Source organism: Gadus macrocephalus, chromosome 8 (genome assembly GCF_031168955.1).
Source record: "Gadus macrocephalus chromosome 8, ASM3116895v1".
Classification (NCBI taxonomy): domain Eukaryota; kingdom Metazoa; phylum Chordata; class Actinopteri; order Gadiformes; family Gadidae; genus Gadus; species Gadus macrocephalus.
Genome location: NC_082389.1, coordinates 2025451 through 2044633, shown reverse-complemented (window position 1 = coordinate 2044633; position 19183 = coordinate 2025451). Strand labels below are relative to the sequence as shown.

General features: G+C 48.5%; 1 protein-coding gene across 1 annotated transcript in view; it reads left to right on the top strand.

Moving 5' to 3' along the window:
* Positions 1–4158: 4158 nt before the first annotated feature.
* Positions 4159–19183, top strand: part of LOC132462598 (zinc finger FYVE domain-containing protein 9-like) — a 28813-nt gene continuing 13788 nt past the window's right edge. The window contains 9 exon segments of the mRNA XM_060058190.1: positions 4159–4786; positions 10304–10467; positions 11212–11325; positions 13756–14683; positions 14685–15174; positions 16546–16645; positions 17836–17887; positions 17919–18064; positions 18545–18716. Of these exon segments, the coding sequence (XP_059914173.1) occupies positions 11256–11325; positions 13756–14683; positions 14685–15174; positions 16546–16645; positions 17836–17887; positions 17919–18064; positions 18545–18716 (1958 nt within the window). The 5' untranslated portion in view covers positions 4159–4786; positions 10304–10467; positions 11212–11255.

Sequence of the window (19183 nt, the reverse complement as noted above, 5' to 3'; positions counted from 1 at the left end):
TCCGAAAAGTCTAGTGGAGGAGAGTATTTACAGTGACGGTTTTGTAGGCATCTTCACGAGTAGCAGGTCATAAGACCAAATATCTGACAATAGATTACATGGATTTAGCTGATACTTTTAAATAATAGAAACGAACATGAGTGCATTCAACAATGAAGATGAATCCCAGCAATTGCAAGAATCATTCAAGCACATTACAAATTCATCAAATAAGTAAATTTTGATGAATAAGTAAATTTCATGAATTGCAGTAGTCTAGACTCGAGATGACAAGAGCCTGGACCGAAAGCTACGTGGCCTTCTGGATGAGGGATCGACGTATTCCCCTGAAGGGGTGCATGTATCTGCCGTAGCAGGTAGTGACAGGTAGATGTTGGCAGTCAAGGACAGCAGGTCATCCAGGGCCACATCCGTGTTCCTCACCGTCTGAACCACAGACACCACAGAGTTCGCTATCGATGGAGACGTCGTTGATGGGAGATGCCTTTCCTGGAAGGAAGATCAGCTTAGGCTCGTCCAGGTTGAGCCATCTGTGTTTCATATTTTTAGTGAGTCAACCGATAAACAAAAGGTTTATTTATGTATTTTTGTGGCATATTAAAATATTTATATAGGACACATGCATATCGGTGGTCTGAGCAATGAGCACATGCAGCTTTTATTATCACATCCATCCTTTATTATAATAATAATATAATAATAATACATTTCATTCAGAGGCGCCTTTCAAGACACCCAAGGTCACCTTACAGAGCATATAGTCATCATACATTTTTTAAAAAACAAGACATTGTGGAAAAAAATAAATAAAAAAATAAATTTAACCCAGCTATAAGAAATAAAGCAATAAGAAATTATCACATCCATCCATCCATCAATCCATGGTTGTTCCTTTCATGACTCATGACCGCTTCGTCCACAGGAGTGGAAACGACTGCAATGCTGTAAGTGATCCACGAGATGTCACTGTGCCTTCAATTTCCAAAGTTTCAGAGCTTCGAATCCCAAGCTTCCCTGTTCACGTGATGTGTTTCGGTATGTCCCCGTGACGACACCGCCAGTGACGACATCGCCAGGGACACTTGAGTGAAAAGGAACGTTTCAATAAAAAAAATACGAAGACATTTCTCATAAATAAATATTAACCAAATATTATCCATCCTATAATATAATCATTTAGTATTCACATTTTTATTGAGAATGTCATGTTATGTTTCCATGGGCAACAAACCTTGCGGAACACCGTGTTCCTTAACCTTGCGCACAACTGGAACTTTCAGAATTATGCAAGCGCGTGGACATGCACGGAAAATTACACCTTGGCCAATACAGACTGCGTTTCACAAAGATTTTAATAATTAATAATGATTATCAAAGCTTCAAGTCGTAGAAGAAACTTCTGAAAGGCCGACATACATGGGCTAAGTAAGTAAGAAGTGTACTTAATTAAAAGTTAACAATGTATCAATAATTATGTAGGTGTTATGTCAATGTACTGCATACGTATAGAAAATATCGTACATGCATCGATTCAAACAGAGGCGTCGTCAGCCCCTTTTTACTGGGGCACGTGCCCCAGTAAAAGTCTCCAGTGCCCCAGTAAAATTCCATTGATCATTATTAAATTCATCTGCAGAAGCGCCGCTCTCGCTATGGAATCGGCAGGATTCATCAAGTGCATCTCCTGCTGCCTCGGGAGTCTTCAGTCGAGCCTGCCTCTTACCAGCCAATCAAAAAACGAAAGGGGCTACATAAAAGCCAATCAGAAAATAGCCCTATTGTATCTGGGTAAGATTTAACGCAACAACCAATGAAAAAAATCAGTTATTTACGGATTCGTCCACGTGACTCTTCTGAAAGTGTGTAAAGTATGACCAAGTGTTTCTTTCTGTTCAATAGTCTAGATAGAACTTTATCAATCCCCTGTAGGAGAAATTTGTTAATAAAACAATAATGGTAAAAAAAATAAGGAATCTCCCACTTCCGGCTTCCATGAAAGAGAACCATACTAATTCACACAATAGCGTTGATGCAAATCTAGCATTAAAGGTTAATTTAAGGAAGTTCTCTCCAGTCACGCTGAAACTAGTTTGCTAGTAGTAGCGCTTTAATTTGCAGTGTAAGAGAATTCTGGGAAATCTGAATGCTGACAAAATTCTCAGAATTCTGACACTGCAATTTATTTGCACGCTACGACTAGTGAACTACTTTAAAAAAAAACTAGACTCTGCGACCAGGCGACAAATGACTGGTGAGAACCTTCTTAAATGAACCTTTAATGCTGGATTTAATTATCAGAATTCGGATTTTATCCAAGTATTCTGACATTATTATCAGAATGCTGAATTTTATCTCACAATTCAGAGTTTATTAGCCTATTCAATTTCTGAATTAAAATTCTTGTGATGAATAATCTACATTTGTACAGTCGATGTGCAGCACTTTAATTCCCGTCAACTATGTTTTCTAACACCAGCATTTCCACAACTATGCTCATGTTCGTGACTGCTATACAAAACCATTTATAGTGCATCTATTTTTCTGCTGGGTAGTGATAGTCGCCCTAAATGCAGCTTTAATTTGGGCTCTGATTCTGAATAAATGCCGCTGCTGAACTGTGTGAATAAATGAAGGGAACTGAAATCTAAAGAAGACACGTGGTTTTGATGTACCGTGAATTCCAGCTGAAAGTGGAACATTGCTGCCATCAGGGGAAATTAATGTAACCTAGGCATATTGTAAGTAGCTTTCAATTCCTTGTTTTTTTGTTGATCATGTTTCGTTGGAAACCACAGGAGCTGGAAAAAGCCCAGAGTAACTCATCTCCTTTTTTAACGTTACAACAAATTCACAACTTGTTTTACACAAACAATGACAACTTGATTGCTGTTAAAGAATGTTGCCCACATAATTAGCACCAGTTTTCAATACTGAGCGTCTGTAGCCTGTAGTTTTATAGCACACACACACACACACACACACACACACACACACACACACACACCATGCGTGCACGCACACACGCGGAAAATGAATAATGAATGAAAAATTGTCTGTCTTCAAAACTTGAGGAAGTTTTAGACAAAAACTTCCTTAACACAAAAAAGGAAATTATGGATATACAGGGTGTTTTTAACATACTGGATCCAACAATGATCCCAACATTGACACAGATAATTCAGATCATTGCACTCACAATTCCTGTAAACAGTTGTAGTTGTGAGCGATCTTTCAGTGTGTCGAGAAGGCTCCACACCTGGCTTAGGTCAACCATGGGGCAAGGAAGGCTTCACCAACTTTCTCTTTTGTCCATTGAAAAGGAGCAACTATGCAAAGTGAGTCAAAGCCACGTTATTGACCGCTTTGCCACCATGAAGGCGCGGCGATACAGCTTAATAGTGAAAAAATAATCATTTAAAAAGGCTCTATGCAGTAGTGTATGGCCTTATTTAGTTTAATTTAAGAGCTTTGATGGTTCTATAACATTTTCCAGGTTGATTGGTGGCAATGAGCCACCTCACCTTAAGTCAGAAATTCTATTAGTTTTAAACCTTGTTTCTTGCCTTTTTAGTACATGTCGTTCTGGCAAAATTATGCTGTTTCCACACAGCTTCTAAATAAATATAGATGTGTAGACTTCTCCTGATAAAGAGGTGAAGGTCATAAAGAGACTTTTTGTTTATTTGTCAGTTACCTTATTTGTAAATCTTTGAGATGTGTATGTGTTTCAATAAATATAATTGTACGGTACTCATGAATCCATCTTTGCGTCTTTACCTTTACCAGTGCTTTAATATAGCCTACAGTATGACAGTGACAACAATTTTGAAGCTCGTACATACCCTTCTGTATCCATATATTTCATATTGTGCACACGTAAAAAAAAAAAATTTGACAGTTGGGGGCCTGTGCCCCAGTAAAACTCTAGGTCTAGCAACGCCCCTGGATTCAAATAATGTCCAGGCCAGATGTTTCATGCTTTTATGGAAAATGCAACGACAGCTGCGCCGATTCACCCGGAGATGGCGCTAGAAAGGCAGATATCAAACGATGTCGGCTTCATGTGCTTGGACTGTCACTGGGTTCGGATTCGGAACCAGGCTGTTCCCAGCCCGTCCACATCCCACTGCGGTCATGTCATTGTATAAATCCTGGTCCACTCTACTCCTCACAATAATACGAGGATTTTCCATAAACAGCCCTAATCGTATCCAGTCTCACAAATCAGATCCAATACAACTTCTGGGTTCCCGAGATCAGCGCAGGCCTGCACCCTTACGTAACAGCGTTGAATCCCTTTTTGAATTAATTGCCATCGATGACGTTTCATGCGTGCTCCTTTGCTGCATTCTCTAGTAGTAGTGTGGATCCAGCCAGGGGCAGTAGATCACTCGTTACAGTTCGCAGCGGCTTCTAAGGTTACGATTGCCATTTTGGCTCCACCGCGGTGTCGTCAAGGGAGGAGCCGCGCCGAGCTGCTGCTTCTGCGGGGCGCAGAGCTCAGCGTTCAGCCCGGGCTTGAGCCAAGATGTCTGGTGCTGCAGCTCGAAGCGAGCAGCCTAGCCTAACCCTTTTTCCACATTGGGGGGGAGGAGGAGGGATCCTTGAGTCCTGTCGCGCAACTACAGTAGACTAGAGGCTGTACTTTTCGACTTGCTCTGTCGGGAGTCTGGGCAGTAGTGATCTACGGGAGGATAGTCAGAAATAGCCTTCAAATGCGATTAGGTATGACGGATAGTGGCGAAGGGTTTCCGAGGCACTGTGCGTAAAGATGAGGATTCCTCCAGTAAGTACTGCATCTGTTTATCGGGATATTTCTGGGGCTAGACTACACGTTTCACTACTATTACAACGCCTGAAGCCTACTTGCTTCTCTGAAATACATATTTTATTCGTGCTAATCCCGTAAGGACGTGTGTTCCTGGATCGGTGGGGCACTTCCAGAGGACGGTGTTTAACGTAACAACAGATCGACAACATGTTACCGGGATCATATAACGTTAACGTGCTGACGAGCTCTGGGAAACGGCATGTAATGGTAGTAGCATTTATAGCCATCATAATTATTGTTTTAGCGGGATAATTATGCACAGTGGGCAGTTTGGTCAAGTTTACACCGCCGACCAGTAAATAGCATGGCTGTAAGCCACAAAGCCCCAGCGGGTGTATGGCGTGGTGTGTACCCGTTAATGCAGTAAAGAGCTGCCGCTACTCGGCGCACGACCCACCGGAGAAACACTGTGGCTAACATTGTATTGTAGTGCACGTTGTCCGGACGAAGTGATAGTTTGTAAGGGTTCCCGCTCTCTGTTTGTACCTGCCTGGCCGCATTGCTACCCTCTTTTAACAAGAGTTATCCCGCAACTTGGGGTTAAACTGTTGGGTTCACTTATTGGCGGCCCCTTGAGTGGTGTTGATACTCTCAGTTCGCACCACATGAACATCACTAACTAAACTAAAGTCCAAGTAAAGCCCTGACACATTAATGGACCATGTTTATTATTTTGATACTGACATTTGAAATAATATGACACGTTTTCATTTGTTGGTTTTAACACTGACTGTATTGGATTTTCAATGGGCCTCTATATTGTCAACAACCGTTATTATACAGAATCCATGCCGACTGTTTATTTTGAGGGATAGTTTTGTGCTCAGTTTGTGCTGGCGTGTTTGCATTGGTTTTATTGTTCAGTGGCTATAAACCATACCATTCATGTTGACACACAGATTTTTTTAAAGTTAAATCAAGTTGATAAAAAAAAGGACTACAGGTTTGACACAGAAAAAAAAAACAGCCAATTAACGTCGCAATAATGTCGTCTCAAATATAATTCCCTACATTACCAGTAGCCTACTTACTTAAGTAATACAATCAGCCTTTTTAACAGCGAGCTAAATAATGAGAGGCAGTTGCCCATCAGGGAGTTTGGTCAGCTTTACTAATCTGAAGTAATTGAAGATGACAGAACTATTCTAGCAACATCTGGGTTGAAGATTCAAGCTACTTGTAGTCACATCTTTTGTGTGATATCTTTGGTCGTTTTCTTCAGTTAAGTATTGGAAGTGCTTTTCTATAATGAGATACAAACCCATGTTTACATTGTTAAGTTTAGTTACCAATGTTATTTTTATCACACCACTATTCTTTTTTAAGTCACTCTTGTGTTCCCAGGTTAACAGAATGCACCACGTATTTTAATTAATTTTACTATTTACAATAGTAAATACAAGTGAAAATTAACAGATGAGGTTCACCTGATAAGCAGTAAGATATGTGCTGTTGGTCACCTGGGGTTATAAAGTAATGTCAGGACTTGTTGAGAGCTCCACTACTTTCTGTAATGCGCTGATAAAATCAAAGCCTACCACGCCACTGTAAATTAGTAAACTAATGGCCGACCCATTCAAGTTTTCTTTATAGTTTTCCCTTAGATTATTTTTCCTGTCATGTATTGTTATTATCTGTGACCATTTATAGCCTTTTCTACTACCGCGGGTAGTGCCCCAGACTTGTAAAGATGTAGGTTACTCAAGGCTTTCATAACGTATTAAGCTTGCTTCCTCTGAAGGAGCCAAGGCAGGCGGTCTCGAGACATTTTCGTGTTGTTTTTTCTTCTGGTGTTTTAATGGAGATCAAAACATCCTCGTATCTCATAATCAGGCTTGGCAGTCGCTTTAGAAGGGCAGGCCTCAAAAGGCACTTGCCTTGACAGGAAGACCACTTCTGTCTTTACCGTTTCCTAAGCTTCAAATCTCGGCGGATTCAACCCCCTTTCTTGTCAGGAGAGATGGGATACGTTTTTAGATTTCTAGAGCAAGAACGACCTGCTATTACGTGGTAAGAGCCTCACTTGTGGCTTTAACTCTGTGTCATTCAGACTTCTTTGTTTTGATTTATACTTCCCTCAATGTTGTCTCTATTTTATTTTTGAATGCCCTGCATTTGCAAATTACACACATTGCCAAAAAGTATTTAAGTATAAAACAAGTATTACACCAAAAGCAAGCTATAAATAACTTCTTGCTCCCTCTCTCTGACACACACACACACACACACACACACACACACACACACACACACACACACACACACACACACACACACACACACACACACACACGTGTGTGTCATAGTGTAGCCTCTTGCTGGAGAACGGAAGACAACTCCCAGTCATACTCCCCGAAGCATTCCCCCGTCATGGCGTGGGGGATTACATAATGCGCCGTCATTCGTCTGTCACGCCGATCCTATGGGCTAAGGCAGTGTAGTCGGCCAACAGAGGAAGTAAGAGGAAGTCGTTTGCTGTGTCCACTTCTTGCGGTCTGCAACGAAACTTGCTGGACAGCGCCTGACGACAACAATAACCGGATACAGGGCCCTGTTAAAAAAAGAAAACAGAGGACCTAGTGAACCCTGGCTGGACCTGAATGGTCGTTCTATGCTCTTCGCCCGTTTAATTTAATGGCATTCATTGACATTCCAGTTTGTCCAGTCAGGCGTATTTGTCATCCCCGGAGCACGATGTTTGGGCCCGTCGTTAGCATGGTGTGGGACAAGCTAGTGGACGCTACTGCACACGTGTGCACGTCTGTCAAGCAAAGGTCGATGTATGGATTGTATACATCTGCATGGATCGATCATATATTTGCTTCAATAGAAGGGCTGCCTTTCTCCAGAAGTGCTACTGTTATCCAGTTTTATAACAGGAAAAACGCCTTCTTTCCTTCCCATGTTAAGGATTAACCCCCAGTTCTGTAACAAACCGATTTAGGCAGGCGTTTTATGTGTTTTCGTTTTTCAGAGCGTTGGCGGGATTGTTTTTTTTTTTAATTGGTAGACAGGTGCATTCTGGGCTTGCTTCATACGCAGGGGGTGGATTTTATTATACAACCACACCTGATAATGTAATTAGTTACCGAGGTGGAAGGGAACGCCCTAAAGCAATTTACCAGTCCACCAGACAGGATTTTCTAAATGCTGTGTATACGTTTACAAAAGCAATGTCAGGAACGTCCTGACCACTCGGATCAGCAGTGCCCTCAATTTATGCTTTGGTCCTACGTTACCCAAAATACAAAATCATCTCAATGTTTTCTCCAAAAGTAAACCCCAGCTACTGTGAATGTATTTTAAATGAAGTAAAGTTATTTTTACACACACACACACACACACACACACACACACACACACACACACACACAGAATCTCTGCCGTTCTGGATTCGGTGAACACACACGTCTTCTGGAGTAGAGCCTCTCTCCATGTTTGCATGTCTAAAAATACAACCTCTTCACTTACTTTGACTAAAGATGCATTATTCAGCCATACAGAGTGATTAAATCTTAATCAGGGACGGGCATCTGTCAGTGTGTGTGTGTGTGTGTGTGTGTGTCAGATCTGCATAATCTGGATAAAATATCTCATAGCGAATTATTTTGACAGTGCAATTGTACTGCGTCTTATGACTTGGGAAGTAACCACAGCTGTATGCACATTGCAGCTTTGGTCATTAGAAACAGCCTGTGTGTGCAAGTACTGCAATCCGCCACCAATGGGAACCTATGCGCTAATACACCGTGGAGCCAGTGTTTAGACCCGGGTGCACTCCACCCCATTGTGGTGTAGCTTTCCATGTGTACAAGATGATTCACGTGGTTTCGTGGAGCCTTTCGTCTGGACGTTGAGGAAATGTTGAGGCTCTGCAGGTCCGTCGAGGTGAAGGGGAGTTGTGTTTTTGGGCGTGTGTTTCGATGACAACACGAGCATCCGTCGAGTTCCTCAGCGGTTGTCTTTAGTCACTCTGAAGGGCGTGGGTCGTCTCGCCTGCATGTCTTTACCCTGGCCCGTGCGGTCCGTGCACTGTAATACCAGGCTCCTTCTCTGCCTCACCGGCATGTCAGGTTTCCCCTTCGCCTGCATTGAAATGCTGGATTAGATTCAAGCCGGCTCGTGGTTGTCTGAAGAGGACTAGACAAACCCACGGCGTACGTTCCGACTGTTTATTTTGGTGTTTGCTCTCGGTGACATCACAGTCAGCCGGTTTGGCGCGGATAAACAAACCAAATACAAGGCCATTCCTACTTGGACTTCATACGCGCTGAGCTCTGAGGAGGTCACTTCCTGTCAAGCTCAGAGCGTAGGGTAGAAGCTCACAGGGGTCGTTTGATCAATTGATCGATAGGAGAGAAATCCAATACATTGTCATTTATCAACATCTGCTGCAGAGAGGCATATATTTCAGAGTCGCTGTCCCGGCCTAGAGGACACTGCTAAACAAATATTTCAATATTGGTGACTGACTGACCTTGCGCATCTAGGTCTGGGATTAGTAATCGTATGCTTACCTGCAGTTTTGTTCTAACCAATCGGTTTTCACCGTGGAACCGTAAGCACTGTTCACACTGTGTCTTCCCCGTGTTGTGCTGACCGTGCGCTCCAGAGCTCCCCATCTTTAAGCTCAGCAGAAAATGTGTTGAGTCGGCTCCTTTTCCGCCCGGTCGTACACACACTGCGCAGGGTTGGGTCTCTGGAGGGGCCCGTCCCCCTGCCTCCCGTCCCAGGTCCCTGAGGGCCCTTATGAGATGAACTCTGAAGACAAGGCGGATGGCTTTCTGTAGCTGGGCCAACGCTCAACCCAACCAAACCAATGCCTCACACTTGCACACTCATTTTACACACACGCACACACGCCTACCCACACACGCACACACACAATCAGTACGGAGCAGATCTGTATTTTCTATCTCTCCATCTGTGATCCTTTGCATCACAATCCTAACTTGATGTTGGGAAGGGTGGATGGAGAAAGGCTTTAAGGTGTCAGACGCGGTACGAATCCCAGGTTTGTTTCAACTGTACAGCTGCTGGAAGTTGTCGATCCTTTGGTCCTCGGTTTTGTCGAGATGTTTGAGCAAGGAAATCATTGGGCCAATATCAGCAACCACAGGGGGGCTTATATTTAATGCTTATATTAATGATTTAAAAAGTTTAAATCTTGTATTTACTAGACCATCGCCCCACGTCATAAAGAACAAGGAGTAACATAACCACTGATACCACTGTCATGAACGCGGTCATAACAGCTACCGAGTTACACACTGATGTATCGTCACATGTTACCATACGAAGGCACATCCCAAGCTCGCGGTTTATGGGGTTTACGCTCAGCCGAGCACGGCGTGGCCGGTCGAGCCACCTTCTCGTTACTCGTAACACTAGTAAATCCAATGCCGGGGGAGTTTAGTCACACAGTGTTGGTTGAGCTCTGTTTTACAGCGATGTTTCCCCTCGTTATCGCAGGTGTGGGCGCTAGGCGCTTGCCAGACTGGATGAAGTGAACGCGGAAGCAGGGAGAGGGAGAGAGAGAGAGAGAGAGAGAGAGAGAGAGAGAGAGAGACCCGTAAACAGCCTGCCGAAAGCAACAGCTCCACCACCTGCGATTGCTCTGGAGGACCTCAGCGCAGGTGAGCCCCATCAAAGAGGAAGTGCTTGTGTCTGTATTTGTTATTGGTTATTGATTTATGTGGGGACCGACATCATTCTACCTTTATGTCCGTCCATCATGGCACTCCTGGCCATCCCTGGAAGCAGGGACGACTAACCTCTGTGTTCCTTCTCAAGGGTTCTTCCTTAACACGGAAGGAGGGTTTTCCTTGCTCTTTGGGTGGGCTAGGGTTAGGGTTAGGGGGCTGTTTGAGCTGTGATTAAAGGGGTGAATGACCTTAATGGTGAGGCCCGATGGCTTCAGGCTAGGGAAGTCACGCTGGGACAATAAAACGTTCCCAAACAAGCCAGTGATCAAAGGTCTTCTAATGTTGTCGGAGAGAAGGGAGAGCGTGCTATAATATTCATGGGGTATAAAATGCATGATATCATCTCTGTAAGCATTGAGGGTCCGCTGGTGGCAGCGTTCACCCAGATAGCGTTGTACAGAGAGGGCTCTCAGCAGGGGAGTTTGCCATGTTTGAGGATTTTGGTTTCTGTTAAAATAAATGATTAAACATATCAAGTAGGTCTCTTTGCTTTAGTTTGTATGTTAAAACGCTAATAATTCAAATTTTGGGTGAGGGCCAGTTAGAATTGTCTCAGGGCCTTCTGAAAAATGTTGTTGAACCCTGCATCGACACGCTCCGCACGTTCCACTCTGTGACCAGTGCCATGAGGCTGTTGATGTTGAACCCCCCCACCGTGGTGGTTCTGTCCCCCAGGTTCAGCCCGGCGGCGGTGGCAGCAGCGTGGAGCCCCCTGACACATGGAGAATTACTTCCAGGCCGAGGGCTTCAACCTGGACAAGGTGCTGGACGAGTTTGAGCAGAACGAAGGTGAGCTCGCCGCAGAGTCGTCCCTGGCACACGATATCGGTGTCACATTCTGCCTGTGTGTCCGGTCCTTCTCTCTGATGACTCTCAGATGTTTTGTGTATTCCTATTACCTTTGGATCCTACTGCAGTAGAACAGGGATGCTTGCCAGACTAGGGAAGGTGAGGTATTAGTATGCGTTGTTTAACATCAACACGTGTGGTCAACGGGAGTCGCTGGGGAAGCAGAAGCAAATCTGGAACACTTCTCTATTAAACGGGGCTGAAACGGCAGCAGTCAGCACTGAGGTTTTTTGAAAAAACGACCACTATGTAAAGCTGTGTTCATTCAGAGGGGAACGTTTCAAGAAGATGCTGCGGAGACAACAGCCTGGACAGATTATTTCGCCCGATGTGTGCATCAACGCCAACCTACCCCGGAGGATGGGCTCCACTCACAGGGGGAGGAGGGATTACCGTTCAGATGTCGTTTTTCTTTTCTTTTTTTCCCGCCACGTCACAAGTGGAGGCGGGGAGCGGCGATGTGTGTGTGTGCGTGCGTGCGGGCGGGCGGGGCGGGTTCGCTGGTGTCTGCCTTTCTTCCGCCCAACGCGTTTGTCTTGAAATACGTGCAGGTGGCAAATGAGGGTGGGGCCCTTGGGACTTGGATTAATTAGATTGGAGCGTTTCCCATGGGCCCCGGCGGCAGACTACGCAATTAGCCCGACGCGCAGCCGAGACTGTAAAGTGCCTTCTTTTTGTCTCGTTTTTTCTATTTATTTCCCCCCCACATCTAGGCTATTGCTCACCGCAGAGGGAGATATTATAATGGCACCCTTATGGAAGGCTTCCGGAGGGCTTATTTATGGAAATGATTATAAAGTCAACATTGAGTTAGTCTGCGGTGGTTCTGCTTACGTGGTGCTACAACGCGGCTTGGCTCTCTGGGCTACGCACGCGTCTGCTGTGTTTGTTGTTGAATCTAATGTGATCACAGGGCTAGCAAAGAGGCTGTAAGTGTTGTGATTGAAGAGAGTGTGTGTGTGTGTGTGCGTTCACTGGTGTGTGTGTGTCTGCATCCATGTAGCACATTCCAAACTGGTAACTGCGCAGCATGAATTCCAATGAAGGGAGGGAGGTGCGTGCGTGTGTGTGTGTGCGCGTGTGTGTGCGTGTGTGTGTGCGCGTGTGTGTGCGTGTGTGTCGTGTCTTTCGTTGAGTGCTGTTGATACTTTGAAACAGTGGTCATGTCCCCTCGCTTAGTCTGTGTAGGAGTGTGTGTGTGTGTGTGTGTGTGTGTGTGTGTGTGTGTGTGTGTGTGTGTGTGTGTGAGCGAGAGGGAAATGGAAGTGAACATTACTGGAATTTCCGCCTGCATTCCACACTATTCATGTGTCAGGTTGACTGATGACTGGGCCCCCCCCGGGGGGGGGGTAGCAGATTGCCCCACTTTCTGAGGATCTCTCAGCCCATCCTGATGCTCAATTTCCCGGCCCATGCCCGCCTCTTTTCTCCGTTTACCGCCTGGTTCCTGCCATGCTCCAGCCGTCCTGGGGGGTCCATCATACTCGGGGGACAAGCACCTCTCCTATCAAACGTTGTTTATTTTCACTATTGACTGAGACGACTGAGAATATGCTCCTTTCTGTTCTACAAAGTCCGTTGTTAAAGTTTAATTTCCTAGTGCTGGCCTTATTCAACATTTTTTCTCGGTGGTGGTTGAGCAACATGAACAGTGAATAACCGCTTCCTGCTTGGTCATCCTCACAAACAAATATTCTGTTTTCCCTTAAGCAGTCGATCGGTAGAGGAAGATGAAAAATATTGCCAGAGCATTGTTATTCGCCCGTGAATAAACCTCCGCTAGCTTCTGGATCCATCGGTATCATTTTTAGCCAGACTCTGTTAAAGGCGTGGTTGCCGATTGCACGTTGGTCTGGGGAGGCTTCTTCAGCACGAGAGGCGTGATCCACGCGCCTCGTTCGAATGACTCTGTACGCAATTGGCTGCTTGCCGTCGCATCCCTGTCGTCATTGGGTTGAACCAGCCAATAGCGCGCCAGGGGGAAAAGCCAGCTTGGTGATTGGCTCCCCGCAAAAAAGTATCGGAAGCAGAAAGAAATGTATTGCTCCTCTCCAGACCCTGAATTCAAATCGCCGGCAGAACCCAGAACCCAGAACCCAGAACCCAGTACACAGTACACAGTACACAGAACCCAGAACCCAGAACCCAGTACACAGTACACAGTACACAGTACACAGTACCCAGAACCCAGAACCCAGAACCCAGAACCCAGACCCAGAACCCAGAACCCAGAACCCAGTACCCAGTACCCAGTACCCAGTACACAGTACCCAGGACCCAGTACCCAGTTGTGTAGTTGTTGCAGGTTTTGCGTTCATGTGTCTAACCCGTGTCCCTCACTACTCCCCCCCCCCCCCCCCCCCCCCCCAGATGAGACGGACGCCCCTAGTCTCTCGGACTCCAAGTGGACCCAGATCCTGGCGCCGCCGGCCCACCTGCTCTCCCTGAACCCGGCGCTGGCCCACGCCGACCTGAGCCCCCGGGAGAGCCCCCTGCCCTTCAAGGCTCCGCCCCCCGACACCGCCCCCACCTGCTCCCGAGGGGGCGGCGGCGGCGAGCCCAAGCTCCTCCTCTCCGCCGGGGCTCCGCCCTGGGGCGAGGCGCGGCCCCCGGACGTCCACAGCCCCCCCCTCCCCCAGCCCAACATCGGGAAGCTGGTGGGCGCCGAGGAGCCGCCATGCTCCGCCGCCGCCGCCGCCGCGGGGAACGGCCACGGCGAGGGGGACGACGCCGGCCCTGAGCTCGACGGCCGCGCCCCTCGGACCGGGGGAGGGTCCCGCCTCGGCTACACCCGCTTCACCTTCGAGGACGAGCCGGAGCCGCGCCCGGCGCCGCCGGTGGCGGCGGCGGAGTCGTCCGAGCGGCGGGATCCCAGGGGGGACGCCGCGAGGAACGCTCCGGAAGGACCAGAGGGCGGCGGCCTCCAGAACGGAGGAGCGGTCGTGACTCGGGGCGGGGGTGGGGAGGAGGAGGAGGGGGAGGAGGAGGAGGAGGAGGAGGAGGAGGAGGTTGCCCTGGATGGGGGCTCTGATCATCCAGCACAGGAGGCGGAGATGATGATGAGCCGTCGTCACGGCGACCGCCTCTCCGTCCCACCGGGCCTCGGCAACGGGGTGGGGCCAGAGGGGAACGGGCGGGGCGGGCGCTACGAGGAAGAGGAGGAGGAGGAAGAGGAGAGGAGGGGCCTCACTCCGAGCCCCGTCCCCTCCAAGGAGGACTCTGTGACGGAGGAGAAGGAGATCGAGGAGAGCAAGCAGGAGGGCGCCGAGGGCGCGCCCCCCCCCCCCCCCGTCGCCCAGGCTCAACAACAACCGGCTGCAGCCGGTCAGCGTGCCGTACGGCGGCGCCCGGCCCAAGCAGCCCGTCAGCCTCAAGCTCCAGATCCCGCGGGCCGACGGCCCGGCCCCGGCGCACAACACACTGGGCCCCTCCCCCACCGGCAAGAACAAGAACCTGGACAGCCAGGGGGGCGGCCGCGTGCCGGGCCCCGCCCCCGACACGGCGTCGAGCGCCGAGTCGGACCGGGGCGCGGCGACGACGCCGTCGACACCGCCGCCGCCGCCGGAGGTCAACGGAGACCGCTCCGGCTCCCCCGCCCCCTCCGCCGCCCGGAGCCCCGACAACGACGTCCAGGCGGGCCAGCAGGGGGCGCTGTCCCGGAGGCCGACCGCCCCGCTGGGGGAGGTGGCGCCCGTGTGGGTGCCCGACTCCCAGGCCCCCGCGTGCATGAAGTGCGACGTCAAGTTCACCTTCACCAAGCGCCGGCACCACTGCAGAGCCTGCGGCAAGGTCAGTGGCGCAGAGCAGCGCTAAACCCGCTCCCAGATAACGGGATTACATTTGCATTCATTCATTCATTAAGCAGCCGCGTTAATTCGAGCTGATTTTTACAAAGGGGGGGGGGGGGGGGGGGGGGGTTGAGCAATCAAAGCAGGCGTAATCAAGGCTTCCAAAAAGCAATCAATGCGAACGCAGGACGGCTCAAACAGGGTTGCTGATATCAGCGCTCGGGTCACTGCTTGTTAAACAACAACAGCGCATTGACCTTGATCACGCTGCGACAAATTTAACAGTCCGGTCAGGCGTTAAGGTGATCCGGGAATAGCAATAGAGTCTTCCGGTGCTTTTCAAGGCTGTACTTAATTAAATTAACTTGTAACATGAACCTCATGGGATTGTAAGGAATTATGATCATTTCATTATTACATTATGTCATCGAGAATTTTTCTTTTTATTTTTTTTCTCAAGTTCACCTTGAATTGAGGCGTACATGTTTTTCCATTCTTCAGGACCGAGCACAATAGCTCTTCCAGTTCAAAGCCTCATCTCATCGAACGATAGACAAAACACACAACACGTCAGGGCATGGACAAACTGCTGAAACAGCACCCCCTCTGGCCAAACACTGGATAGCAATGGGCACTTGTGATTGGCACAGCTGACTGGTGATGACTATGGAAAATGGCATCACCTTGCACGAAATCTGCATCATGTGGAGAGAAAAAAAATGTGATACCCTTTTTTTTTTTGTGGTTTAGTTCTGTCCATGTGGTTTGTCCGTCTTAAAACAACATCAAATGATTTCGGGCTGGACCTAGCTGGTATACCTGAGGCCCGTGTTAATGCTGAGCACGGACCTACCGGGGGGACGCCTGTCAGCATAGACACGGCCGCTGTCATACCACCTGAGTAGAGCTGTACTCCAGCCTCTCTCCAACACTTACTCACACTGCAGCCCGGAGCTGCCTGTGTAATAATACCGACGGGATGACGCAGACACACAGGGGATTACACACCGTGCGACCTGGATCACGCACTCACCCCTTACACCTGAGCCACCCGTTTGTTGACATAAGACACACATAGGATGCACACACGTCTGTAAACAAAGGCTCAGGAAAGAAATGCACGAGGTCATGACCTCTAAACGTGTGTGTGTGTGTGTGTGTGTGTGTGTGTGTGTGTGTGTGTGTGTGTGTGTGTGTGTGTGTGTGTGTGTGTGTGTGTGTGTGTGTGTGTGTGTGTGTGTGTGTGTGTGTGTGTGTGTGTGTGTGTGTGAGAGAGAGCGGAGCAACAATTTCTTTATCCCCAGTGTTGGTTTAATACGTGTATTGTACTTACGTTATCTAATGTTAGGCTGTGTGTGTGTGTGTGTGTCAGGTGTTCTGTGCGGCCTGCTGCAGTCTGAAAGGCAGGCTGGTGTACATGGACATGAAGGAGGCCCGGGTTTGTGTCACCTGCCATTCGGCTCTCATGAGTGGTGAGTAGGGCTGCTCCATTATGGGAAAAATCATAATCACCATTATTCTGGTCAATGTTGAAATCACGATTATTCAAACGATTATTTTTGCCGACCCCACTCCGTTGTGATTGGTTACCTTCCGGAAGAGCATGTTGCAGCATTACCATACATGGAACATTCGGATTGTTCTACGTAGATAAATCCCGGGAATGTGAACAAGTGAATGTCGACCGGCGTCCCTAGTGTTTAGCGCGCTGCACAGCCACCCCAGACGGTCAGCAGGGAACACGTCTAAATGCATGTACGGCATTATTTGAAACTTAAGTATGGTTAAAGATGACTATAAATCATTACAACAACGTTTATAGGTCATAAAAGTTGAAAAAGCATAATAGGTGCTCTTTAATGAAAAAAAAATGAAAAAAAACGATTACCGTATATTAGCTTTGTGATCGTTTGACGCTAAAATCGAAATCGCGATCAAAATTCGATGAATCCCCCAGCCCTAGTGGTGAGTACAGTACACGTATTGTATTCCGTACAGTTTGAGTGTGTTCCTGACATCAAACAAACCATTACTCACAGATTCAAAGCCAGGGACTGGTTTTAATCTGAGCCCCCTCCCATTCTGTAAGGCCTCGCCAAGGAAAAAAGGCAACAAGCATCTTAATTGTTTGGGAATAATCATCCTGTCATGTTGTTGATTGAAAAGAGAAAATGCATCGCAGACCGTCGAGACCGAAGCAGGATGATGATAATAAAATTCGTGCTGCCTTCGTCCCGATGAAACCATCGACTTCCTCTCTTCTTCACTGGAGCTTTGAACAGCTTGCTTGTTAGATTGTTTTTGTTTTAGGGAGTACTGTGATGGATACGGTAACGATATGGACAAAACCTGTCTAATATCCCGGGGCGTCTCTGCAACCTGATGTTTCGAGCTTCCTGGACAACGATAGAAGCATCTCTGGCAAGACTGCCTTCAAGTGGTTTCATTTTCTCTTTCTGTTTTTGTTATGATTCATGAAAAAAAGAAGAAACGCCCACAAACCATAGCTCACAGTTCTCCAATTAGCAGCTCACTCCTAGCCAGCGGGACAAATGACCACGCGGTAGAGACGTCCCGTCTCTGACCGCCGACCCCCCCCCCCCCCTCCCCCCCCCCCGCCCGCCCGCCCTCGGTAACATGTAGCCCCCACCTTTCCTCCCAGCCCAAGCGTGGAGGTGCGTGGCGGCAGCTAGCGGCGTTAGCGGTTATGGCGGGTGGCGGCGGCGGCGGCGGCGGCGCCGGGACCCAGGCCCAGCCCAACCCCAACAACCCGTCCGAGTACTGCTCCACCGTCCCCCCCCTGCAGCAGGCCCAGGCCTCTGGGGCGCTGGGCTCCCCCCCGCCCACTGTCATGGTGCCCGTGGGAGTCCTCAAGCCGGCCTGCTCCGAGGGTACGACCTAAACCCCCCCCCTGAACCCCCTAAACCCCCCTGAACCCCAACCCCAAGCCCCCCGGCCGCCGCTACAACCCTCGGCTCTGCAGAGCTGGAATTGCTCTTTTTTTTTTTTTTATTACAATAATCTGCTGGATCTGTACCCTGGCCAGGCTGGCCCTGTTTGGTTCCTCCCCCCCCTCCCCCCCCCACCCAACTGCTTTCCGCTCTTCAGTGATGTCACAGATCGTGGCGGCGTGCTTGCTTGTCCCCCCCTGCAAAGTTTTCTTTCTTTTTTTCCTAAGAGAATCTCTTGGAACTACTTTTGTACCGATCGGAAGCAGTGGTTGCAGGTTTGGACCCCCCCCCCCCCATTTGCGTTTTTCTCCCTGTTTTGGTCGGTTTGGAGTTTTGTAGTGTGCGATAAAAATGCAATTGTGATTTGTTTCTTTTTTAAATGTGTGCGCATCTCCCCCCCCCCCCCCCCCCCCCCCCCAGGGCTGCTGACGCGGGAGCAGAGGAGGGTGTGGTTCGCCGACGGACTCCTCCCCAACGGGGACGGCACAGAGTCGTCCAAGACCCCCCCCAAACCAGTCCCGGACCCTGCGTCGTCTCGGCCCGCGGCCGGCTCCCTGTTCTCCACCAAATGTACCCCTCGGACGCCTCGGAGGTAAGACCCCCACCCCAGAATACCAAACCCCACCTCCGCGCCACGTTCCAGTCCTGTGAATGCTCCAGACGTGACAGGTTCACCCCCCCCCACCCCCCCACCCCCCCACCCCCCCACCCCCCCCCCCCCGCACGCGAAGACAAAAAACAGCCACTTCTGGCTGGTCCACTGACCGCTACAATGCAGCCTTTTGTTCGCGTGTGGCTGCTCTCTGGGTCGAGGCGACCGTGTGCTACCGAAGCACACGGTAACCAGAAAGTATCCTGGCTTAAAGCAGGACAAAGGACTGCTGTCAGTCTTTGACAGGGGGAAAATGTAATAAATTCATAGTTTCGGATAAGCTACTAGTGAAGAAAAGTGTGCCTTGGAACAGAACCACAGTTTGGGTTGTTTGATGTGTATTTTTATAAACTGCAGTCTGGGAACCAAAAGTTGGATGGATTAATTGTGGTTTGATTCTGAAATTG